The sequence below is a fragment of the Polypterus senegalus genome, chromosome 13 (assembly GCF_016835505.1).
Source record: "Polypterus senegalus isolate Bchr_013 chromosome 13, ASM1683550v1, whole genome shotgun sequence".
Lineage (NCBI taxonomy): Eukaryota > Metazoa > Chordata > Cladistia > Polypteriformes > Polypteridae > Polypterus > Polypterus senegalus.
Genome location: NC_053166.1, coordinates 71,118,425 through 71,145,402, shown reverse-complemented (window position 1 = coordinate 71,145,402; position 26,978 = coordinate 71,118,425). Strand labels below are relative to the sequence as shown.

Below are 26,978 nucleotides of genomic sequence, written 5' to 3'. Positions count from 1 at the left end.
GATTATTAAATGGAATATTAATGGTAAAATATAAATGTGTTATACAAATGACATACTTGTAATACACAAATTACAACTGTTTTAACAATATAGATAGAGATAGATACTTTATTATTATGTAACATTTAATTTATAATTAAAGCTTTAAGACTAATTTACCTCAGGTTTGGCTTTGTCATTGCGTTTTCTGTCCCATCGCTGTAAGGAAGGTAAAATAAAAATGGCATAATTAAATACAAGAAATGTCTGAATCTTAATTCAGATATTCTAATTATACGGTAATATAGATACTAATGCTTTACATTTAAATACTTTTATACTGCATAATAAACAGAAATAATTTCATTTTTATGATATACTTCTGAGCATGATTAAAAATAGCACAACTGTTAAACCTATTTGAAACGTGGCAGTATTGGATTTTATTCTTCACCATTAATTCTCTGCGACTTTGCCAGTGTTTTTATTGCATAAAATAGGTAAGCTGTTATATTCAGCAGTTCTTATTTTGAGTTAAATAAACACATATATTAATTAAACTAAAATCTGCTAATAGACTGTAAGCACTAACAAGTTCTAACTAACAAAATATTGAGGTGGATTTTAACAGACACCAAAATGAAATATTGATCTATAACTGATATTACTAGGCATAACATCATGAGGAAAGTGTTTTAATAAAAGAAAGCACAAAGTGAATGTTCTGCGACAAACTTTGTACAGTTTCTGAAGCCTGGTTAAAAAAAAAAAGTTTTGTCTATTACCTACTGCATTCACACCTAGCAAAATAACTTAACTTTGACATTCTGAACAACTGCATTACAAAAAATAAATACAATTACTCACATTTGCTTTTCTAATTGTATCAGGATCCACAAAACAACCCGACTTAAAATCAAAATCTGATAGATCAAGTTCTCCTCCAAGGTAACTGACTAGCTCGATCTTACTTCTCATTCGCAGTCCATCAGGGCTATAATGGTAAAAGACATAAAATAAAGAATAGGGTGCTGCTAACACAGTAACAGAGAAACATCTAAACAGCTACTTTTAATGCACTTAAGAAGTTGATAGTAGATTTTGATAATTCACCTTCAATATTGCTTAATGTAATTAAAAGATTCAAGGGATCTAGAGAAATTTTGATGCATAAAGAGCAAGGGCATAAGCTTATATATAATATAAATATATATATACATATATAAAGATATCGATAGCAAGATATGTCATTCGTCAATAAACAATGTAATCAAATGGGGTCAAAAATACTTTGGCAAACCTTATCAAGTAACAATAAATAGTTACATCCACAAATGCTATTTACAACCATAATTTAGCTAAAAGGAAGCCATATGTTAACAGTGTTTCAGTGTTGCCGTTGACGTTTCTGAGCTCATAGGCATCTGGGATGGACCATCACCAAGTGAAAACATGTATTGTGGACAAATCAATATTCTATGTCTTTTTTTTTGGAAAAAACGCACATTGTGTCCTCAGGACCAAAGAAAAAAGTACCATTCAGACCATTACCAGCTATAAGTCCAAAAGACAGCGTTTATGATGATATGGGTTTGTGTCAGTGTCCTGGGCAACTTGCACTTTTGTGAAGGCACCAAAATGCAGAAAAGTACATACAAATTTTAGAGCAACATAATGAATCAACACACAATTTAGGTGTTATCTTTGACAGAAGCATTTATTTCTAGTATGACTGACTACTGAAATGGGTTATTCACTTGCTGTTCAAATTGTTCTTTATGCATTTTTCAGTTAATTCAAAATCCTGCTGCAAGAATCACTGCAATCAATACAAGCACCAAAAAGTATGAAAACATAACTCTAAAACTCACTACATTTCTCATAGCATACCCTGATTAGAGCCGCTGATTAGCTGTTTGTTAGTCATTTGTATAAAGAGATGGACCCCCGAAAGGACCTGTTGGGCCTGGGCCCAGGCCCAGGCTCACAGGGGCCCCTCATGAAAATTAAACCAGCTGAGATTATGGAAGTTGAAACAAAGTGATCTGGAAAGAACTTTGAGCCCCCTGAAATGTCAGTTTTTCTGTTATGCAAAAGCCTCTGTAAGGTTAGATAACTGCTTTACTAATTATTATTCTAAATGTGGTTTTTTTCTGCTGTGTTTAGAGCTGATGATCAATGTTATTGGTTGTTTGAGTTAGGATAATAAACCACATAACATTATAACATTTTTTTTTTTAGCATAATTGTTAAATATAAGGAATCTTTCAAAGCTCAAGATAAACTTACAAACAAGAGACCCAATGCAAACAGAAATTTTACAAAATGTGGGAACCTACATTAGTTACATATACTGTAGAAGAGACAAATTAAAAATAAATTATATTTTTTATATAATTCAAAAGTTTGCTTATTATTTTTTAAATAAATAAAGTTCTCTCCGTGTCTGTGTGGGTTTCCTCCGGGTGCTCCAGTTTCCTTCCACAGTCCAAAGACATGCAGGTTAGGTGCGCTGATGATCCTAAATTGTCCCTAGTGTATGTGCATGTGCCCTTCCCAGGAATTTGTTCCTGCCTTGCACCCTGTGTTGGCTAGGATTGGCTCCAGCTGACCCCCGTAATCCTGTGTTAGGATATAGCTGGTTGGATAATGACTGACTGACGATGTTTTGCACATTATTGCTGAATTGGACTCTGACTTATCAGACTCCGATTTTGACACAAGTGATTGAAATGAATGTGAGGTAGCAACATCAGCTGATCATGGTGCTGAGCAGGTTTGTGTGGCTGACGTGCCTAAGGCAACGTCTGGAATTCATATGTGCATTACAGGCACTGTTTTCAAGTAATGTGTGAGGCTTGCAAAAATTTAAGATTCCATTTGTGGGTGAATTTATAGGTTCGCTATTGTAAAAAGTTCTTGCTCATCCAGTCATCAATTCTAGACTGAAGACAAGATGACTGTGAAGATGCTTCTCTTTTATAGCGTGTACCTGTAAAGGATTTGCCACTGTGCCTATCGACCTTTACAGATCTATATTGGGAATATGTTCGTGTTTTTGTGTTTGTGTGTTCATTTTTCTCTCTTCATTATTCAGCATCTGCTATGGTTGGGCAAACAAGCCATCAACTATCTTCACTTATTAATTTGTGTGTACTCAAGTGTGCATGTTCTTGCATGTGCCCTAATGTGTACTGTATGTACATGTGTATTTAAATAAATTATGTATCTCAAAAACTACTCATGCAAAAATTTAAAAAAGATTTCTATGGTGCAGGTCGGCTCCATGCTCCCACTTTTGTTTGGGAGCTTCGTGAACCAGACGCGGTTGATAGTCATGACCGGGATGGGCCAGCGAATGAGGACACAGCACACAAAGCAAGGGGAAAGTGTACAAGTGAACAGGTGCTTTTATTAACAACCAAGTCCAAAACATACAGTGTTCAAAATACAGTGCTTAATCCATAACAAATAAATAATCTAATAAAATTAAGGTTAAAAACACACAGTCACCAGATTCTTAATGTTCCTTTTGCAACGTGATGATCCCAGCCCACCTCCTTCTTCATCTCCCCAGCTCACCAATGACTCACACAGCCGGTGGAAACTCAGCAGCTGTGTCCTCACTACCCGAACCCCGTCTTGGTTGCCTTTAAATGGCTCCTACCAGATCACTAGGGGTCAGCCATCTTCCCATCATCCTTCACGTACCCGCAGTCGTACCTCGGATCCCTCAGCATCACTGAGGTACCCGACTGACCCACCCACCTCTGCTTGTGTATGCGGCACGGTCAGCCAGTGCTTCCACTGACCATGGAGTGAAATGCACTTACACACCCTCAAACCAACTTGGTGCCTGCACTAACACAGGGAGCAATTATTTGTTTAAAAATCAGCCTACACGTTACAAGTTATCATTGAATAAAGGTCTTCAAAATGGCATTTGAAGAATATTGAGAGAAGTATTGGACCAAAATGAACCAAAACCAATAGGTCTGGAGCCTGTAACGAGACAAACGTAAGGGAATTTGTTGGAAAAAGAATAGTCAGTTTTTCTGTAGTTATCATGTTATATTGTTTTCCACCCATACACAAAAACACAGCAGTCTGAGTGCTAGGCATATTAGGTGAGTAAGGCTGCATAATCTACAGCATACTTCAGTTTGTTTTTTTAAATATAATCAGAATCCCTATGCAACTTTATTTCATTGTTTCATCTTAACCGTCCCGTTTTTAAGATCAATAAACTATCAATGTGTATTTTTTGTAAATGATGTACATTTGTAACAAAAATAAAGACACCATTACTTATTATTACAGCATTTTATTAAACTTGCAGTTTAGTTTACTTTTGCCTCACCATGCCATACATGTTTTGGCTTCATTAAAATAACAGTTTAGTGAATAAAAATTGGGTTTACAAACCTTCTCGCGTACTAAAAATTTACACCTTTTGAAAATGCTGTTCCTTGTAACATTGTAGCTATAATTTTAAAAGTGCTTTGTGGCAGATAAAAAGGCACTCATGTAATACACTTCAACAATTTTGTATTTGATTTCCAAGCTGGGTAAAATCCAACAACAGAACACTTTTAATATGTGATAATTTGAAGTTGTAAGTTACTGTTTCCCATGAAATAGAAAAGTGTGTCAACGTGAACTTATTTATTAAGCGTATATAATCTAATTGTTTTTGTTCATCTGTAAGGATCAGATATAAATAGATTTGCATATATTAGATTTTAATTATTATGTCATCTTTTTTATTCAGAGTATTTTTAAATGAAAATTCCCTTTTGTGCTTATTTATTATTGTTTATTATGTGTTAATTTATTGATTAATGTAATTCATATTTTTTAATTGCTGAGATTATCACTATGCAAAACAGTTATAATTATCATTTAGATGCATGTCTGAATTAACCACAGAAAAGATGCAATTGTAAACACCAAAATATAATGAAAATGGTTCTGTGATAGACTGTTTCAGCTGCTAGATGGATTTCAGTTGAAACAGTATGTGCAAACCTTTTCACATACAGAAAGACATGTTTTGTGCTACATGGCTTCTCACCACAATATGCACTATGCTACATTCTTTAACACTAGAATCCCTGGAGACTATGAAAAAAGATGTAATACCATCTTCATCAGTGTCTTTTGTTCTGCAAATGTTTTGCAAATGTGGCAATCAGCACAAGCAGCCTACTATCCAATCCCCCACACCAACCCAGCCGAATTCTCCCAGCTCAAGTCTGTTTATCTGGGTGTGAGATACCTGGAATTGTATCAGGTCAGGTTTGGAAGTATGCACTAGTACAGACTAAATAATATATATACTTCAGAATTGCTGAAGAAGAACACTGTCCAATGCCTGCAGTGATTTTTCTTTGACTTCCTCTATTGTACATAAATGCTTTCCTTTGAATTCTTTTTTCATATGCGGGAACAAGAAAACGTTGCACAGCGCAAGATCAGGTGACATTTCCCCTCGTTTGAAAACCACTCGTAGACCTGTGTTTTACTTAAAGCTACTCCCTCGTACATTTCATTTGTGTTCCATGTCTACAACGATCTGGGTAAATGCAAGGCAAGAAATATTGAATACATAACTAAAACATTACTATAACATGAAAAACATTTCTAATTCACAAAATGCTGATGTGAAGTGTATAATGTGTGAAGACTGAAGTTCAAATATCAAATTAACACTTTCACAAAAGGTATAACAAAACAAGTGCATTTTTATTCAAGAATATAACCAAAGAAAAGTAAATCATTTAATTTACATGTTACTGTCAATGAGTAAAAAGCCAAGCCAAAATATCAATCGACAGAAAACCAACGTGCCTTCTTGGCTGGTGTAGAGGTAAGAACTTCCATCCATCCATTATCCAACCCACCATATCCTAACTATAGGGTCATGGGGGTCTGCCGGAGCCAATCCCAGCAAACACAGGGCGCAAGGCAGGAAACAAACCCTGGGCAGGGCGCCAGTCCACCGCAGGAGGTAAGAACTCGTACCTTGTAATCAAGAGCTTGCAGGCTCAAGACCCAGTTCTCCCCATTTTGAGTACTGAGCTGTTATTATTACTATTATGTAATAAAAAATACATTTGATCTGAGCCACCCGGTGTACATTTTTGCTACCTGTAAAAGTTAGCTTTTTTTTTTTTTTAAATTCAGTTTTCTTCTCTCTGTCACATGGTACAACAAACTTGCCTCTCCCTCTCTGAGTTGATGCTGTTTATCTCCACTCTTTGCACAAGAACAGAGACGACCACAGTTGGTGCTGTGGTTTATGCTTGGTCAGAACTATTTGCTGTACCAGCAATCAAAGATACAATGCCCCATGACTGCTATCAGAGTATCATGCAGCATTTGTGCTTTGACAACAAAGACACCCATGCAGAACAAGCAAAAAATGACAGATTTGCTGCGATCTCAGACATCTGGCAATGTTTTGGTGAGAACTGTGTTTTGAGTTACAACCAAAGGCAACATATTACTATTGATAAGCAACTGTTTCCAACCGAGGTCCGTTGTTCTTTCTTGCAATACATCTCAAACAAGCCTGACAAATTTGTCATAAAGTTTTGGATTACAGCTGATTTGGAGACAAAGTGCACTGCCACTCCTTGTTTAGGAAAACATACTAGTCATCTCACGGGAGAAGGACTTTCTGAGACTGTGGACAAAGGCAGAATCTAACAACAGACAACTTTTTCCTGTTCCTTTCGCTGTGTTTTTTTTTTTTTTTCCTGTTGCTTTCGCTGGCTGCACCGCAACAGAACTCTGCTTGGCACCATAAAGTCTGTCTAAATTCTCAGTACAGTGTACCATAACATGGAGACTGGGCAAGATCAGAGGGGAAAAAAAAAAAACACAAAAAAACCCCACAAACGTTCAGATGACAACTTATATTCAAATGACAGCATTTTCAAATAATGGCGTTTTCATGCATGGATGTGAGTGTGCATGCACGAGAAAGGCAGAGACAGATATGATGTCATTCAAGTGGTTACTGGAATATAAAATAAAAACTTTCACAAAGGTATAACGAAACAAGTGTGCTTTTATTCATGAATAAAACTGAATAACAAAAAATTCAAGTGACAACAAAATACCACCAAGACAACATGATTCACCAGCGTTTGTGTGTCTGCTTATATCCCTTCAGCGAATCTTTTACAGTTAGCAAAAATGTACACCGGGTGTTACAGACTCAAATCAAATGTATGTTTTTATTATATTATAGTAATAAAAATAGCAGGTCACTACTCAAAACAGGAAGAACCCGGGTTCAAATCGCTAACCTCTTGATTATGAGGCTGCAGTTCACACCTCTGCGCCAGCGAAGCAGACATGTCAACTCTTTGTTAACCGGTAGTTGGCCTTCAGTTTTTACACATATATTTTTGAATAAAAGTGCTCTTGTTTTGTTATAACTTTTGTGAAAGTGTTTATTTGATACTTGGACTTCAGTCTTCACACATTATACACTTCAGGTCAGCATTTTGTCAATTATTACTATAACATGAAAAACATTTCTGTTTTAGTTATGTGTTTAACATTTCTTGCCTTGCATTTCCTGTCATCCTACATTTACATGGATTGTTGTAGACACAGAACACATAAAAAATGTATGTATTCCAAATAACAATTATTATTTACCCTATACAATTCCAGGCACATGACACCCAGATAAACACACTTGAGCTGGGAGAACTTGAGCTGTGTCGGGGAGGGTAGGATAGCAGGCTGCTTGCGCCGATTGGTAAATTTGCAAAACAAAGACACTGATGAGGAGCTGCGAAGGAATTTAAGGTGGCCCGGAATTAGGACTTTTTTAGTAGGCTTCAGGGATTCTAGTGTTAAAGACAGACACACTCTTTTCCTACGCTTTAACAATCTAAGCAGTAATAAAACAGATTAAAAAAGAGAATGTGTGGTTCTTTTTTAAATAAAAATAAAACATTTTTCTTCCTTCAATTGGATTGCATGAATAAAATGAAAAAGCTCTGGGTTTTTTATATAACTTGGCTATTATTTATTTTCACCAATCAGTTGTCATCATTATGGAAACTGCACTGTTCAAGGATGGCATCAGGCAGTAACAGCAGAAAAGAACATAGCTGAACAAAAGCAAAGTAAAAAGCAGAAGGACAATCATAAATACAAAAACAAACATTAAACCAAGGACAGAAAAGACAAATATCAAATAAGAAGTTGTTAACCAATAAAGTCATAAAAGAATCACACACTAGTTTGTTTTTACATGTTATCTGGATTATTATTACTGGTTATCTTGGATGTCGCCTGCATGAGGTGCAAGCTTATAGAGTGCTATGCCAATTATGTCACAATACGCAGCTTCTGGAGATATGCCCCTAGATATCATGATATCTTCATGCTTTATATTGTTTTTTAAATAAATTATTCTGTGTATCTATTACAGCTAAAACATGTTTTTCACTTTAGGTAATCCTTGGTAAAATTCATTTTCTTACTGAAAGTCATTTTCAATATGTAGAAATTTCTGCATATTTATTATTTTATTTTGTATTGTTAATGGACCTTGCCATTTTGTGACATACTCAGGATTAATTATGCTATTAATGTGGAAGGTTTGGTCATCTAGTTGCTAACTGTCTGAAGTTACAAGGACACTAGAAAGCTTATTGTAGGTTTAGTAGAGTGAATTTACTGATGATACCTGCAAGAATTAAAGAGAAAATTTTCTCTATATTGACAAATATGGAGCAGCAGAATAGGTTATCAGTTCTAAACTAAAGATTTAAATATAGAGATCATCCCTTTATCTGCTAAACACAAAATACTCTCTATTGGTGGTACTCCTATTGGTTGTGAGGCCACCACCCCACCAATTCAGATGAAAGCTGCTATTCTCCATATGGAGCAAATTACATTTTTTGTTATTAATTGTGACTAACCTTGAGATATTCTTGGATTGCCATGGTTAAAACAAAGAAATCGTAATATTAACTGGAATTCTGGAAAGATCAAGAACTGGGAATCTACCGGTTTTCCTCCAAGTATCCAAAAACCTACACCTCCTACAGTTTCATGTTGTTCAATCACCATGTTACCCAATTGTCACAAAGAATTTTATAATGTTTTTAGAAAACAAAAGACCTTAAGAGTTGCCTCCTCATAGGAACTGCGATTGTTCCACTGATCTCTAACCTGGAGCTCCAGTGCCCAAGGGTAAAATCTAAAGTCTTTTTAGAGGAATATATTGAGAAAAATTATAAAGATTCCTATATGTGTGGTTTATTTATTTATTTTTTGTACAGAAGAAAGATGGGGCTCTGAGATCTTGCATAAATTAACTGGATCTTACTGTAATTAGGAACAAAAATATTTACTATAATAATAATATATTTGCTAATTTGGATATTCACGGCATGTTGGCGCAATGGTAGTGCTGCTGCCTCACAGCTAGGAGACCCGGGTTTGCTTCCCGGGTCTTCCCTGCATGGAGTTTGCATGTTCTCCCCATGTCTGCGTGGGTTTCCTCCGGGTACTTCTGTTGCCTCCCACAGTCCAAAGAAATGCAGGTTAGGTGCATTGGTGATTCTAAATTGTCCATGGTGTGTGTGTGTGCCCTGCGATGGGCTGGCACCCTGCCCGGAGTTTGTTTCCTGCCTTGCACCATGTGTTGGCTAGGATTGGCTCCAGAAAACCCCGTGACACTGTAGTTAGGATATAGTGGGTTGGATAATGGATGGATGGATGGAATGGATACATTTTAATATGCATCACAGTAGGAAAATAAATAGAAAACCGCTTTCATTACCACATCTGGCCATTACAAATACCATATGGGACCAGACATTTGTCTGCATTTTCAAACTGACCATATGTCTGTCACAAAGTATACAGGTCATTGATTGCAATTGAGACTAAGTGGGTCTGGCATGGGTTACCAGTAATCACCCTTTACCTGCCAGAATGGAGTAGAAAAAAACTGATCTTCAAGTCTTAGTGTCCACATGCTGAGTCCGCATTAAGACAGTGTTTCTCAATAACTGGGCTGCACCACCAGTTGGTCATGTTACCATTGCTGGTTCACAAGTGGGTCGGGTGGATTGCATAACCCAATGTTTCTCAACCAATGAGTGCTGATCCAGGTTGCTGTCAGTGGGTTATGTGGTTGCGTCATTGGTTTGCAAGTGGGTTATGGTGGGTCGTTAAACCAACAGGTAGTGATGTGCCCCTGATTCTAAGTGAGTTTGCTTTACCAAGAGGGACCCATGACCGTGCTCATTCCACTGAAGGGGCAGTTTGCAATGGCTGCTAGTGGATCAACAATGAATTTAAAAAGGCAAAACTGTGAAGTAGGACCATAAAGGTTTATAAACACTGATATAAGGAAGGCAGTGCAGGCCGAAGGTATAATAATTAACCTCGTGGAGCAGTGCTGATCTAAATAAACCTTAAAGAGCCCTCCAAAAGTCAGAAGACATACAAGACACTGTAAAATAATAAAGAAAATATTTATTACTGCGACTGTTTTTTGCAATTTCTACAAGATTATTACCCTACTGTTTTCCTATTGCTATCAACTATACAAATCACTTCAATTCAGTCAGCCATACATCGACATATAACTGAATAGGGTAATGCTCTGTGGTCTTGCCAATGCACCAGCTGTCTTACAAAATTTTATAAATTATAATTTTGGAAATCTGTTTTACTACTGTATTTTTATATATATTTTATCAATTAAAATTCTTTGATTTCCATAGTACATTTTATTTAAAGATATATAACTTATTTTTCCAATTATCTGGAATCTCATGTGAGATATATTAAGTTGGAGAAATGTAAGTTCTACAGATCTTTGTTATTAAATTTGTCAATCAGGGATCAAAATGCATAATGGCAAGTTCACTCTTTAAATTGTAAACACCCAGAAAATACTAAACAGGTTTTAAAATTTGTGCCATTTTTTCCAGTTATTATCACTGGTTTATTATAAATTTTAGTAGTGTTATTTTAGATGGAATCCATAGCATAAAAGTGAATTTGTTTGATGAAAAATGCCAGGTTACTCAGGCTCCAAGACATTCTCAGAATCTGTCAAGGTTTACCTTTGTGCTTATTTTTCCAGAAACAATTAGTAACATTATGACACGGGTAACAATGAATTATATACCATAAAACTGGCACTGGAAGAATGGTGTTCCTGACTAGACGGTTCTAAATACCCTTATGATTTTTGTAACCAACAGAATTTAAACTATTAGAAAGCAGCTAAAAGACTGCAAGACAAGCTGGCTGGGTATTTTTTTTTTAGCAGTCCTGAGTTTGTAATTTCCTACAGACCCCAAAGGTAACAATTAAAAGATAGATGCAAATTCTCTTATGTCTGACTCAGATTAGACTCTAGTGCACCTCAATTTTTTTTTCCCTCCAGAAAAGTTCTTGGGATTTCTCTTTGAAACTTTCCCATAATACATCTCCTGTAGCCCTGGAATCATCCTAGTCTCTCTTCTTTGGACTTTTTCCAGCACTGCTACAGTATGTCCTTCATGCTTTCTACAAATAACGTGAATATACACTTAAATATATTTTTACTATGTTTATTCTTAATATGTTATTTGAGAGAGGTAGGGCGACAAAGGTGCTTATGTGTTGAAGTTTTGCAATGGGCCTACAATGCAGCATTTTTTGGATACCCAGGTATTTCTCAGAAAAAAGTACTGGGACATATATCTGGTGGAAAAATATGGTTCTCAATAATAGTGGCTTTATTTCAGCTTTGACAGGTGTGTGCTTATTCTAAACCTTAGCAAGTCCTTCCATTAGCTTTATTGCAACCATTTTTGGAATCTACCCGTACAGTCCTGTATCAGGTTGGATATCTGCCACACAAAAATGTAGGAATCTTTTTTATGCGAGTTTCAAGAGGTTTTACCCAGCTTTGCATTAAAAATTTCATTAGGTTTAAAGACTTTGCTTAGATCCATGAAAACAGGTTAATATGTTTGCAGATAGATCTATCTGTTTTGTATGTAAGATAGTAAATTACTCAAATACAGGGGTTTACAACATTCTGAAATTCAATTTGGTACGGCAAAGTGTATATGCCTGCAAAACCTTAAACAAATGGGTATATAAAATATCTATCATCATTATGACTTCATATGAAAAGAAAATTTTCAGTAACAAGTATTCAGTTTCCTGTGGAAGAATTATCTGATCTGCATTAGCGGTTTAAAAATATGAAAAAAAATTTCTTCAGAGTAAATGAAAGTATTTGACATAGAAAACAAATTGCCTTATTATACAAATGCACAATAAGACCTCTTATCTAAATGCAGTAATCCCTCGCTCTATCGCGGTTCAGCTAACGTGCCCCCGAATTGGGCGAAAATCGCTTCGCTCAAAACCCCCCTCCCCCTACCCCACCCTGGCACTCTACGTTCCTGCCACTTCGGGTTGTGAAGGGGAGCTGAATGCACACTAAGGAGAAGTGGACTTTGTGCTGGCTCTGTCCCAGGTCTGCCAAGATGCTTTTTCAGCTTGTCGCTCTGCGTGTCAATCATTTAAAAGCCTGTACAGCAGCTCTTATCCTGTCTCACTGCCTTGTCTTGCATGAAGTTAAAATGTTTTATAATAGAGAGATGTAACTCATATCCTTAGCCCGACATCCACATAAAATATGTGTTTACAAAGTGTGTTTTAATAAGTTTACATGTGTTTAAAGCATGTGGGATGGGTATTTTAAGGCTTAAACTATAAAAAAATATGTGGTCTTTCTATATCGCGGATTTTCACCTATTGCGGGTGGGTCTGCAACATAACCTCCGCGATAAGCGGGGGATTACTGTATGCTTCAATAAATAATAAACTGAAAATAAAAACAATTTTACTGTTATTTATATAAAACATAACAAAAAAGTGCACACATACTTACATGCACACATACATTTTCAAACCAGCATAATCTAAAACAGGATCACAAGGAGTCTTAGCCTATTCTGTAGAATATTCCAGTTTACCTTAAATAATAAGTGTCTGTTTTCCCCATAGAGAGCCCAGATCGCCGAAACACTTCTTTCCTCTTCCATCCTTCTCCCAAAATTGGCCAGTCTTCCCAATTCTCTCCAGTACCAGTCTTCTTTTTTCGCTGTTTAGGAAATAGCCTTTGAAATGAAAGAAAACAGTAAGTATTCAGATGCTACAACCTAATTTACTGAATTACTCAGCTACATCACTGAAATCAATATTTAACTGTCACTTGTTGAGGGGTGGGGGAAACTGCCAACAAATGTTTCAGGTGGCTAATGTTGCATTCATTTCCAAACTTAAAGATTCTTTACAATAAGTAAATTGTGTAATAATATTATATCAGCCACTTTATTAAAGAAATTCTCAGTATGGAAAAGAAAATAAAAAAATAAATAAAAACAGATTTAACATTCAGAATCCAAGCACTAGTATCTATCAAAGTTTTTTGATTTTCATAGTACGTTTTCCAAAACATGCAGCTGTTTTTTTTAAAAATTCCACAATAAGTAAACAGGAAATAACCAAAAGTAAAAATTACAAAAAAGTTGCAAAATACAATATACATCTGAGACATCCCAGATCTAATACATATCAATAACATAGGTTTCCAACAAGAAAAGGACCAATATGTACCAACACTACATGGTACCTTCTGCTAGCAAATGGAAAAGTGCAGTTTTATTTTAAATTAAAAATAATAATAAAATAACAACACACATATATAGTCCATGTAGTAGAAAATATACTATTGTAAATAATCAAATTGTAATTCATCAATTGAGAATTTTGTCTTTGTGTAAATACATATTGTTACATATCTTCACAGCCTGAAAATATATTTTAAACAGGTATATTTTTGCATGTCCTATTTATTTTTGCTTTGTAGTGTTCAAAAATTTCCTTGTGAATCATTACTGTGAACACAGATGTTTTTTGTTTAAAGAAGTATAGGTTGTGGGGTAAGTAATAGTAAAAATATGCCCATTGTGCTGAAATTATATTGTCTACTAAAGTTGATATGACAGATTATATAATACATGCTTTTAAAACATGTGTTTGCTCTTTCCATGGACAAGAGCACACACAACAATAAATTTTATAAATAATGCTACTATTTAGAAGTTCACCACTTTCAACATATGGGTTGATTTTAGCAGCTAGTATGCCTTGTGACAATAACTTAAACCTTTTTGGTATGTACTTAATTTCCTGCATGGAAAAGTGTACTGTCAAAAGCTTTAGATATTCCTCAATTTTCAAAGATCTCAAAATAACATTTGTTACATGCATTACAAATATATCCCATTCTTAATAGGCAGGCAATGTGGCATGTGGCATAGTGTTCAAGTCTTTGGACTTCAAACCTTGAAGTTAAAGGCTGAAATCATGCCACTTACACTGTGCGATCATTATTGGAAGTGATCTTAGATTGTCTGTCTGCAAGGTCCTTTTATTTTAAAAGAGCCTTCAAAAGATGTATTGTTATGTATGCAAAACACAAGATGGCATTTTTGTGTTAGCCCCTACTAAACAGCATGTGTTCTACTCAAAGGATTGCTTAATGGTTTATACAGGGAGAACCAAAAAGAAGTAACAGATTTCAAACATTTATTCTACCAAAATGGTACAAGATAAAATAAACTTAAATTACGACACAAGAAAGGGTATACAAAATAAATTTTTTTCACTGAATTTTAAAAATGATGTCTTCAGGTTGGTGGCCATCATTAGCGATACACTCTTCGAGACAATTTCTGAATGTTCACATTGTTTGGCCATTTCAAGGGGAAGAGTGGCAATTTCGTGGCAAACAGCATCCTTGAGGGCTGCAAAGTTTTGAGGTTGGTGTGTGTATACCTTCGACTTGAGATAGCCCCACAAGTAAAAAAAAAATCACACAGAGTGAGATCAGGTAAACGTGAAGGCCACCTGACATCGCCATGTAGGGAGATCAGCTTTCCCAGAAACATCTCCTGCAAAACTTGCATGGATCTCTGCGCCGTATGAGCTGTTGCTTCATCCTGTTGAAACCAGCAATCCACCATATCCATTTCTTCCAGTTGGGGCTGCAAAAAGTTCTCTAGCATTTCAATGTAATGTTCTGAAGTTTTGGTGACTGTTGCCGCCCCCCCAAAAAAAGTAAAAGCCTACAATGCCAAATTCTCAAACGGCACACCAAACTGTAACACGCTCACTGTGCAGTGCTCTCTGATGAAGTTCACGAGGGGTGGTTTCAGCCCAAAAGCAAAAGTTTTGCCTATTTACACAACCATTCAAATGGAAATGTGTCTCGGGGCTGCACGTGTCGATGTTATCTCGATAAACGGTTTGCAGAATGTTCAAATACAACTCTCTACCGCTCTCCCAGTCTATCTAAGTGAATTCCTGCACTACCATCATTTTATATGGATGGAAATTAAGGTCCACATGCAAAATCCTTCTCAAGGACATGTTGGAAATGCCCAAGGCAGAAGCATATTTGCACGCTCAACATCTAGAAGACTGCAAAACTGATGCACTTACAGCTTGGATGTTTTCAGGTGTTGTACAGTTTGAGGATGGCCTGGAGATTTTCTGTTCAGTGTTGTACCCGTATGTCTAAATTTAGCCACACACTGAAGAACTGTTTTCCAATATGGGACGTCACCGTTAGGAGGAATGCTGAAGTGCGTTCAGAAGTTCCGTTAAAATGATGAATTTGTTGTTTTTGAAGAACATTTCGACAGCAAAAGCATGGTGTGCACTGGACCAAGGCATGTTGCCGACTAAAAACTACAAGGGATCATCTATCAAAGGACCCCCAACCCACTCGTCTGCTTCTACCTCGCGCAATGACCTTCATTAAAGCTCACCCTGTATTTATTGATGGGAAAAGTACTATACAGCATTGGATTCTATAAAAGATGCCATATAAAATTATTATCCATTACTAGTGGAAAAAAGTGAATAACTTTGCAGAAGCAAGGCAGCACAGAATCAAAATCAAAAACAAAAGTTTTACTGAAGGCAGTGCAGTTAACAGATCAAATTCAACTTTCAAAATTGCCATTTACTGGATGTTCAGGGTGCAAGACTGATGTATTAGATACAGATGATTCCTTATACAATTTCAGCCTGTTTGTAAGTGAGGTATATTAGCCCAGAATATGTGCATATGAACTGATACAGTATTCTTTGCACTTCTTGCAAGTCAAGGAATAATTCAAACACTTGAGATTGAAATGTGCTAGAAAGCAAACCTTTACATTAAGGAAAGGAAATCATGAGTTAAACACATCCCAGTTTAGTTTTTAGGTGTCTGAATTTTGTTGACAGCAATTAATAACCAGTGCCCTTTCGCACAGGAGAAATCTTTTATGGTAATACAGTAATCCCTCCTCGATCGCGAGGGTTGCGTTCCAGAACCCCCTGCGATAGGTGAAAATCCGCGAAGTAGAAACCATATGTTTGTATGGTTATTTTTATATATTTTAAGCCCTTATAAACTCTCCCACACTGTTAACATTATTAGAGCCCTCTAGACATGAAATAACACCCTTTAGTCAAAAGTTTAAACTGTGCTCCATGACAAGACAGAGATGACAGTTCTTTCTTACAATTAAAAGAATGCAAACACATCTTCTCTTCAAAGGAGCGCCGTCAGGAGCAGAGAATGTCAGTGAGAGAGAGAGAGAGAAAGAGCGTGACAGAGAAGCAAACAATCAAAAAATCAATACGTGCTGTTGGGCTTTTAAGTATGCGCACCGCGATAATGCAGCTGCAAAGGGAGCAATGTGAAGGTAGTCTTTCAGCATTTTTTAGAGTAGCGTCCGTATCTTCTAGGCAAACAGCCTCTGTGCAAACAGCCCCTCTGCTCACACCCTCCGTCAGGCGCAGAGAAAGTCAGAGAGTGAGAGAGAACGAGAAAAGCAAACAATCAAGCACCACTCGGGAAGCACATCGTATATCATTGAGGAGTTTTATTTAATATGTAATACATGCTCTGATTGGGTAGCTTCTAAGCCATCCGCCAATAGCGTCCCTTGTATGAAATCAACTGGGCAAACAAACTGAGGAAGCATGTACTTTAAATTAAAGACCCATTGTCCAGAAATCCGCGAACCAGCGGAAAATCCGTGATATATATTTAGATATGCTTACATTTAAAATCCACGATGAAGTGAAGCCGCGAAAGCCGAAGTGCGATATAGTGAGGGATCACTGTACATCTCTTCTTTGAGGTAATAAGAGATTCGGGTTTACTCCCTTGAAAAGAATGTTATTTATTGACAAATAACTTATTCTTTAAAAATCTCACTTGGCAATGAAGCTATACCTCTAACTGTATCTTTCTATCTGTTCTGAACTACTGGTAAAGTTTGTTGGAATATTGATACAAATGCAAACTTGTTATTTTTTTTAATTTGTTTTGTTTTTATTTTTTTTTTATTTTTACATTCATACCAGATATTGTGAAAATAATTTAGTGCCAGAATAATGCTTTTAAATATTTTTCTTTCCTCCTTTCATTTGCTCTTTCTTAAAATATATAGTTGAATAATTGTACTCTGTTCTTAACATTTGAGATGTCATACATATTACTCAATATAAACAAATATACAGTATATATTAGTCATAATCTCAAATGATGTTATCCATACACATTTTTTGATTGCTGCGCTTCTGTAGTGGCTTTTTAAGTCTGGACTACATCTAACCACTTGACACGATATATTACTGTAGTTTTTTGTGGTTCCCTCAGTGCAGCTAGTCTGAACAATGATTCCTACCTACCCTCTAAGTCACCACCTGGGTTCATTTTAATAACTCTTTGAAAGAAACAAAATCTATGTTCATATTTTTCATACCTTTTTGGTCATGCAGGTGGCAAAATAATAAAAACAATACAAAATGTTAGGAATATGGTTTGGAAGCAAAAAGTAAGGGGAGAGAGACTGGAAAAGGATGTGCAGATATGTGAAACAAGTGACAGGGACATGGAAACTAAGGATTCTTAGTTATGTGGGGAAATATCTTCTCAAGTCGATTATACTTCCTAAATTTTTTTTCTGGCATCGATTTATCTACCAAGGAAAGACATCTTTAAGAGAATTGGAAGACAATGATTTTACTTCTTCTGGAGCTCAAAATGCGAAAGGGTCAAAAAGGGAAAATTTTACAAAAATAGGAAAGAAAGGAGGGAAAGATTGCCCTAACCTCAAATGCATCCTAAAGCTGAGGTACACAGCTATACAGTATATATTAAAATAATTCAAGAAAGGAGTGGCAGGACAGGAGACAAAGCAAGGTATATAATGAGAGGGAGTTTGAGGAAATTTAAACTATAAAAAATTACAAATAGAAGACCGTACACCTTTAATATGCCTAAAATATATAAACCTATGATAAACTGTATAGAACAAAACAACTTTGGGGAAGAGGGAGGGAAAGTATGAAACAACTTCAAATTAATTATACAAACAGTAAAGGAAAAGAAACCGGCCATATGGATTAACACTAGAATCCCCGAAGCCTATGAAAAAACGTACAATCCTGGCCCACTTTAAATTCCTTCACACCTTTCCAACAGTGTCTTTTGTTTTATAAATGTGTCGATCGGCACAAGCAGCCTGCACAAAAACAGCAATGACCACAGTTGGTACTGCGATTGATGCCTGCTCAGAACTAGTTGTTGTACCGGCAATCAAAGATACGATGTCCCGTGACAGCTATCAGACTGGACAAAGGCAGAACCGTATCAACAGATGGATTCTTCACAGCACTTTCGCTGGCTAGTGGACTGCTGCACCTCAACGCAACTCTACTTGGTACCATAAGTAAAATGGGACTTCCACCTACAGCTGAAGTTACTTTAGTACGCAAGCAATTTCGTCATGCTAGTGTTTAGATCTGGCAGTGTCATGCTGAAAGTGTATGTGCCCAAAAACCTTTGATTTCAGTCTGTAACAGCCGGTGTAATTTTTTTCTACCTGTAAAAGATATCACTGAAGGAGTGTAAACAGACACACAAATGCTAGTGAATTATGTCCACTTGGTATCTTGTTGTCACTTTAATTTTTTGTTATTCAGTTTCATTTTTGAACAAAAGCACACTTGTTTCGTTATACCTCTGCAAAAGTGTTTTATATTTCAGTATCCACTTGAATGAGATCGAATCTGTCTCTAACTCTCTTGCGCATGCATACACACATTCATACACGAAAACGTCACTATTTGAAAATGCTATGCCATTTGATAATTTTTTTTCCCCAATCTTGCCTGTACTCTGCATTATGGTGCATGGTACTGAAAACGCATGGTTTACTGAAAATGCAGACAGACTTCTTACAGTACGGGCAAAGTTCGGAAAGGAATGTTTGAAAGTGGAATCAGCAAAAATTTGGGAAATGATATTGAGTAAATATCTGCTGAACAATTTGAAACACCTAGCAGGTAGGGCGTAAATAATATTGTTGTGTTTGGCACTTCAAAGCAAGAAAATGTGGATAGGAAGCAATGGGTAAGAATAAACTACATCAGAGGCAATTTGGGTAAGTAGGCATTTATATATGAAGAAAGAGAAAATTCTCCCCTGTACGAGTATCTTACTAATGGCCATGGACAAGAGAGAACTATTTGAATCAAGAGCCTGAAAGAAAAAGAGGACCACACCATGAGCAAAGTAAGTTTTTGAATCCTTTTAACACTAGAATTACCAGAGTCTACGAAAAAAACTTGTAGATCCGTCCCACCTTAAATCGCTTCTTGAAACAGTTCTCACCTCTCCGCCAGCCTCCTTTGTCCTGTAAATGTGCCGATAAAAACAAACTGCAAACAGCTGGCTATTCCATCGCCCCCACTTAGAACGTGCACAAACATCTCCCAGCCTCGATTATCTGGGAGTGATGTGGACTTTTAGAGTGGAAATAATACATTGTTATTTGGAACATACGCATTTCATGTGTGTTCCGTTTCTACAGTAATCTGTGTAAACACAATGTTAAAAGTAGTAATAAATGTTACAAAATGTAGGCATAAACTATAAAATGTGTGAAGCCTGAAGGCGAAAGATCAAATAAACACTTTCATAAAAGGTTCAAGAATTTAACAACTGCTTCCGTGGTGTAGTAGTAAGATTTTGTCACTTAGAGCGCAGCAGGCTTGCTGTACTTCAAGAAATTCCGAGTTCGATTCCCCGGTGGAGAGAAAACTTATTTATTTTTAACCTTCTCCGTTCTGCCTGCCTGAACTCCCTGTCTATCTATATAGTAATAACAGTAATTTTATTATTATATAGGAGCTTCCCTATTTGCCTATCATATAGTGCCTTTCCTTCCTATCTATCTATATATCTATCCCCTTAGCTGTTTTTTTATATATTTATTATACAGTGCCTTCCCTGTTTATTTATATATCTAGTGCCTTCTCTGCCTGTCTGTCTGTCTGATTGCATATAGCGCTGAACTTACAGCTCTGTACCATTATGTCCTCTGCATGTCCTGGAGTACAAAAGAAACACCACCATACAGCAGCATGTGCGAACTGGCAAGATCGGGGAAAAAAAACACGCGGTCACCGATTACAAACAGCAAGATGAATGAAAGAGACAATATATGTAAAAACATCATCGCACTAATGCAATATTATTTGAAAACGAACAGCGTCAGATCGGGTTTGAATATGCGCCCGACCTGACGCTGTTCGTTTTCAAATAATATTGCAGGTACTGTGCATTGAAACTGTTGCACTGAATAAGCTGACACCTTCTGTAACAGCATCAGCGTGTATTCAAACCCGATATGACACTGTTCGTTTTCAAATAATATTGCATGTACTGTACTATTTTAGAATAAAAACATACATTTGATTTCAGTCAGTCTGTAAGAGAAAGTGTAAATGCATGATAATTGTAAAGGTTAGTTTTTTTTTTTTAAATTCAGTTCCATTCTCTCAGTCGCATTCATGATCCCCCCTTCCCATCTGACACTGCTGTTTTCACATAAAGACGCGCTATAGCTCAAATGTGATTTATTTGGAGACGCGTTATAGGTTGAATGTTATTTATATAGAGAAAAAAGTACAATGTCAGGTGCTCATTCAGTGTAATAGCAACCATAGCACAGAGAGATGTGTACAATGCAACAATTACACATGTCGTAAATGTAGGAAGGGTGTGTGGGAATTGTTAATATTTGAATGTGATGATTTTATATAGCACAGATCGGAAATCAGCAGTCCTTAGCATTGCCCCCACTCAAGCTGTCGTATCAACCGCCTACTGTAACTTGTTTTATTTTTTCTTCACTTATACTCTAGAATAAAAGTGCCCTTGTTTTGTTATACTTGTACACCAACATATGTTCCTGTGTTTGAGCGACACGGGCATGCTCAAAAAATAGACGTGTAATGCCGCAAAAAGTGCACGCAGGCACTTCAGTTCGCAAGCATTGGTGCGCGAATGCAGTCACAAGTACGCTGCAGAGCTATAGCGCATCTTTATGTGAAAACAGCAGAGTTTTGGGGTAGGGAAGGATCCTGAACACGATTGAGAGAATGAAAAGTGAATAATAATAATAATAAAAAAAACTAACCTTTACAAGTATCATAAATTACACTGGCTGTTACACACTGAAATCAAATGTATGTTTTTATTCTAAAATAGTAAGAATAAGAGCAGTTTACTTCTCAAAACTGAGTAGTGCGAGATCGAACTCATTACCTTTTTATTACTAATCAGTGGCTGATACCATTACGCTACTGTGGCAGTTGTAGTAAGTGTGTGTCAATGTGGCATACTAAGGCTGCTTTTTTCTGCAGTTATATTTTTGAATAAAAGCATACTTGTTCTGTTATATTTGTACCTTTTGTGAAAGTGTTTGATATTTGGACTTCAGGCTTCATACATTTATATAGTTTATGCCTACATTTTGTCATTTACTACTACAATATGAAAAACGTTTCTCTGTTTTAAAAACGTGTTTACACGGATTACTGTAGAAACAGAACACACGTGAAATGCGTGTATTCCAAATAATGATCTATTATTTCCACTCTAAAACTCCACTTCACTCCCAGATAATCAATCAAGGCATGAGCTAGGAGAAGTCTGTGCACCTTCTAAGTCAGTGGGGGGATGGAATAGCCGGCTACTTGCAGCTTTTCTTTTATCAGCACATTTAGATTAACAAAAGATGCTGGCGGAGAGGTGAGAATGGTTTTAAGAAGCGATTTAAGGTGGGACGGACCTACGAGTTTTTTCGTAGGCTCTGGTAATTCTAGTGTTAAATTGTGTATTTGTTAAATTGCTTTTTATTATGGTTTGATTATGTTTTATGATGGAATCATAATGGAATTATGATGGAATCATAAAACCAGCATTTCCAAAAAGAAACCATGATAAAGTCATGGAATTCATGGGAAAACTGGGAAAGAAACTAATCTGTTTTAATTGAATAAAGAGTTTAGCACAAAAACAATAAAACACATTTGCTATTGGTTGTTGAACTTTACTGATGCAGATTGTGTACTTGTATTTGACCCTGCCAACATTTTTTAATGATTGGCATATTTGGGACTGAACATAGATTTCTTGTTATGGTTAAAGGTTCACTTCTATTATAATGTGTTGTAATGAAAAAAACAGTTATTTACTATAAGGTTACACTGTAGAACTAAACATATAGACACCTTATTTTTTTACAGTAAAATTCTGGCAACCACAGCTGCCAGTTTTTTACCATGAATTCAACATTTTTGTGTACCGCAGTGTACCGTACACCTAAAATATTGTCACCTTCTTTTTTACGATAAAATTCTGGCAACCACAGCTGCCAGTTTTTTTTCTTTTTTACTGTAAATGTAACTTTTTTTTTTTTTTTTTTACGGTGTACAGTATTATTGTCACCTAAAAATGTGCTTTTAATTTTTAACCTTGCAATGAATCTGTGAAAAAACTTTCTTGCCATATGCATACCTTTAGGCCTTGTTCACACGGCGTTAAAATCGAGCGTTTTTGCGTTAGAAGCGTCCGTGAGCGGATCAAGCGCTGAGTGTTTTCTACACGTAGGAGTCGATGAGAGTGTTCACACGGGCTTTGGTGACGTGCGTTTGTCCGGCAGCGCGTTTATACGGCATCAAAAAAACGTTGCATGCAGCTTTTTCTTGGCGTTCAAAACCCAACAAACGCAAGGAAACCGCTTCTAGTTCGTTTTCTGCGCGTTTATTTTACGCTTCGGAGGACCGGATATATCCCAATAATAATAATAAAATAATAATAATAATAAATAAAATAAAAAATAATAATAATAAAAATAAATATTATTTATGACGAAAAATTTGACGAAAGTAATTTTATTATAAAATAAACAATATAAAAGTTTACATGTTTTATATGAAAAAATATTAATATTTTTATGTTTTCATATACAACATATATATTTTCATATTGCTTATTTTATTTTATTGTCTCATGTAATTTGTAAACCATGAACCTATTAATTTATGTTCTAATATAATATTTGATAACGATTATGTAGGGGGGCAATCCATGGCGGGGGGGCATTTCAGTGCATAACACCGGTGTAAGCGTACACTCGACTACTGTTTCCTTACCTCAAAGTGACAAGTAGTCTCTCTCGGGCTAACACCAAGTCGCATATTGGTTGATCGGCGTGCAATGTGGCATTGCACCAGCTGCAGCAGACAATCAAAAGTGGAAACCGACATCCGACAGTAATTAAAAAACTTGCGCGGAAATATTCGCATTTCTTCATTAAGCACAAAAAAACTTCCTTTAACCGACGTTGTGCAGTCAGAGGATGAACCCAGTAGCGGCGGTGATTTTTCTCTCCCTACGTCGCCGTATTACGAGTATTTTTAAAACAAGAAGATTAATATCTAACATAGCAAAATGGTCCATATTGAAAGGAGGCACCTCAAATAAAATGACAAGGGCTTTCATATCCAGTTCCCGACACTGCCTCCACAGGTTAACACACAAACTACAATTTGGGCTGCAGGCTGGCGTTAGACAGAGACAAACGAACGTCGGTGTAGAAGTCAATCGATCACCACCACAAAATGCAACATAAACGTCTAGGACGTTCAGAGCAAGTTCGTTTATCCAAAAACTTAACGCCCATGTGAACAAGGCCTAAAAACAGAAGAGAATCTGCAAAACTGAAAACCATGTGCTTCAGAACGAACACATTTGGTAAGTTATGAAGTTTTTATTTTCACATATGCAACAATGTCCTCTCATCTCCATTTTAATCCACAAGAAGAGACAAAATTGTTTTGCATTTATAAAAAAAAAAAAAAATCTTCATTTAAGAACACAATTTCTCAACTCAAATTAAATGTCAAGTTTGCTGATGATACAGTAGTGGTAGACCTGAGATCTAAAAGCAATGAGAAGGCTTACCTAGATGAAGTGGAGAGTCTGTCACACTGGAGTCAGGACAGAAGTCTACTCCTGAATGTAGGACTGTGACTGTGGACTTTGGGTGATAACAGCAGAGGTACCAACACTCTTTCAGTATCAATAGCACTTAGTTGGAGAGAGTGGACAGTCTCTGAATACCTCTGTGTCCACATCACGGATGACCTAACTCTGTCCAAGCATGTCGAAGCTTGGTGAAGAAGGCACAGCAGCATCTTGGGCTGCCTTCCAAGATGCTAAAGAACGTCTATACATCCACCATCGAAACTACTCTGACTGGAAGGATTACTGCCTGGTTTGAAAACAGTACACGGCAGGACAACAAGGGTCTGCAAAGAGTGGCACGGTGAGCTGAACACATCACTGGGTGTGCACCCCTTAACTTTCAGGACATCTACACCAAGCAATGTTGGAACAAGGCAAAGAAAATTTTCCATGACACCAGCCATCCCAACAACTACTTCTTTTCTGTGCTGCTATCAGGTAAACACTACCACTGCCCAAAGACCAGTTCAGAGAAACACAGGAGCGTTATTTTTCCATACAACAGCCCATTCATATGCTTAATATGTCTAGAAATACAAGATGCCCTATCGTAAACTCCAACATTAAGTTATTAAGCTATGTATTAAGTTATTATTTATCACTAAGGGGCTCTGCCAACCCCTAAGTTCCCCTCCAGCGCTATCCGCCGTTGTGAAGTGCTGAACACACCCCAAAGAGACTGGAAACAATTATTCCTTTAGAAGCAAAACTTTATATTTCAATCCATCTGTATAATTAAAATTCTGTGTGTAGTTTTTTTTTATATATCTAATAAAATACCACATGTAACATTAATTAGCTTTTCTTTTTAATGTCTGAGTAACTGCTTAGTTAGATGCATACACACAAACGCATACATACCATATATCTTCTAGTAGTGGCCGACTTCTTATTGACGCCCGTTTCCAATAAACGCCGGGTTTGAAGAGATGTCACGACAAATAGACACCGGTCTCTAATAGTAGCCGGTCTCCTTTAAGCACCAGTCTGTAGTAAACGCCGATCTCCAATGATCCACCACCTTTTTCGTACGCTAATCCTCTTTTCGTACTACCTGGGCTACCGCCCTCCTGCAGTGAATCATACGGTAAATACCTTTTAGTGTCAAAAATGTTTTGTCGGCTATCGAGGAAGCGAGAAAGTCAAAAAGAAATTTCTTTGTGTACATTTTGCCCTTTCATCTCCACGTCAATCATAACCCCACAGGGAGGGCAGAGGTGGCGGGAAGAACATGAAAATGCCATCTTCGACACATTAATCCTGATAAAACTGATTACTGCGCGATAACAAGCAATGGGAGTACCTGTATTGCCATCACAAGAAGAGGAAGAAGAAGAACTCGCAAATAACGAAGCAATCATTACCTATTCAGACGACGAGTAGATGGTAAGTACTGTACTTTATTGCATCTTATCCAGTCTCATGTCGTACGTATAGTATATGCGTGAGTTTGGAGCTTATTGCATTTCCTTATGTTCCGCAGGGGACTTGTCGGGCTGATGAGCGCTTTCGTGCGAAATTCGGACTGGTGCAGGCCAGTGCTGGTGGCATAATTGGCAGGAAATTTGACGTCTACCGTACCTGTTTTTCATGCTTACGGTAGTACCGTATTTTACTGCCAAATGAATCCCGTTTACCCATCACCATTCCGTCTGCGAGGCGAATAATAGCCGGTCTCCAACAACCGCCGGTCTTTTTTTAAACGCCGGGCCGTCCGAATAATTTTTTGAATAAACGCTGGGGCTACTATTGGAAGATATACGGTACATACATACATACATAAAAACACAGATACACATATACAATGAAACCTCGGTTTACGAGTGTTTTGCAAGACGAGCAAAAATTTTTAATCAATTTTGACTTGATAAACGAGCGATGTCTTGCAATACGAGTAGTATGGATACACTTTGTCTGCTGAGCGTCATGTGATCACAACTGAGCTGATGGTTCTTCTCTCTCTGTCTCCTTATCTCGCTCGCCCAGCGCATCTCTCTCTCTCTCTCCTTATCTCGCTCGCTCGCCCAGCGCTTCTCTCTCTCCTAACCTTGCTCACCCAGCGCATCTCTCTCTCTCTCTCTGGCATTCGTCTCCTATTCTCCATCTGAGTCTGTGTGCCTCACTAATATAGTCAACATCCGCACGAGCGTATACGGTTTACTACAGCATTGTGACTGTGTGTGCGCGCACTATGAAGTGCGAGTCCCCATCTTGCTCCACAAAACACGAAGCTGAGTTTCAGTACTTTAACACCAGCTTCATTCAGCTTGAAACAGCAACAGCGCTGTTATTTATTGTAGCGGGATCTTTATAATGTTCCTTGTATGACCCATTGACGACAGGCGCTTATAGCATGTCTGCGATCTTTTTGGATGCGCTTATACGGCGAACTGCTACAGCGCTGGGAGACTGCGATTGCTTTGGAACGCTCTTCCGCGTGTCGTCCCGTTGGGTGGAATCCCACATGAGTTTAGAAACTCACACCAGCCATGAT

At 37.0% G+C, this 26,978-nt stretch overlaps 1 protein-coding gene across 3 annotated transcripts in view; it reads right to left on the bottom strand.

The window, feature by feature from the left end:
- mbd1a (methyl-CpG binding domain protein 1a) overlaps positions 1 to 26,978 on the bottom strand; it is a 315,995-nt gene that overhangs the window by 93,511 nt on the left and 195,506 nt on the right. For all 3 annotated transcript variants that reach the window (XM_039775021.1, XM_039775022.1, XM_039775023.1), the window contains 3 exons: positions 13,011 to 13,154; positions 847 to 973; positions 160 to 198 (listed from right to left, as the gene is read on the bottom strand). In XM_039775021.1, coding sequence (XP_039630955.1) covers positions 160 to 198; positions 847 to 973; positions 13,011 to 13,154 — 310 coding nt within the window. The remainder of the gene's footprint in view (positions 1 to 159; positions 199 to 846; positions 974 to 13,010; positions 13,155 to 26,978) is intronic.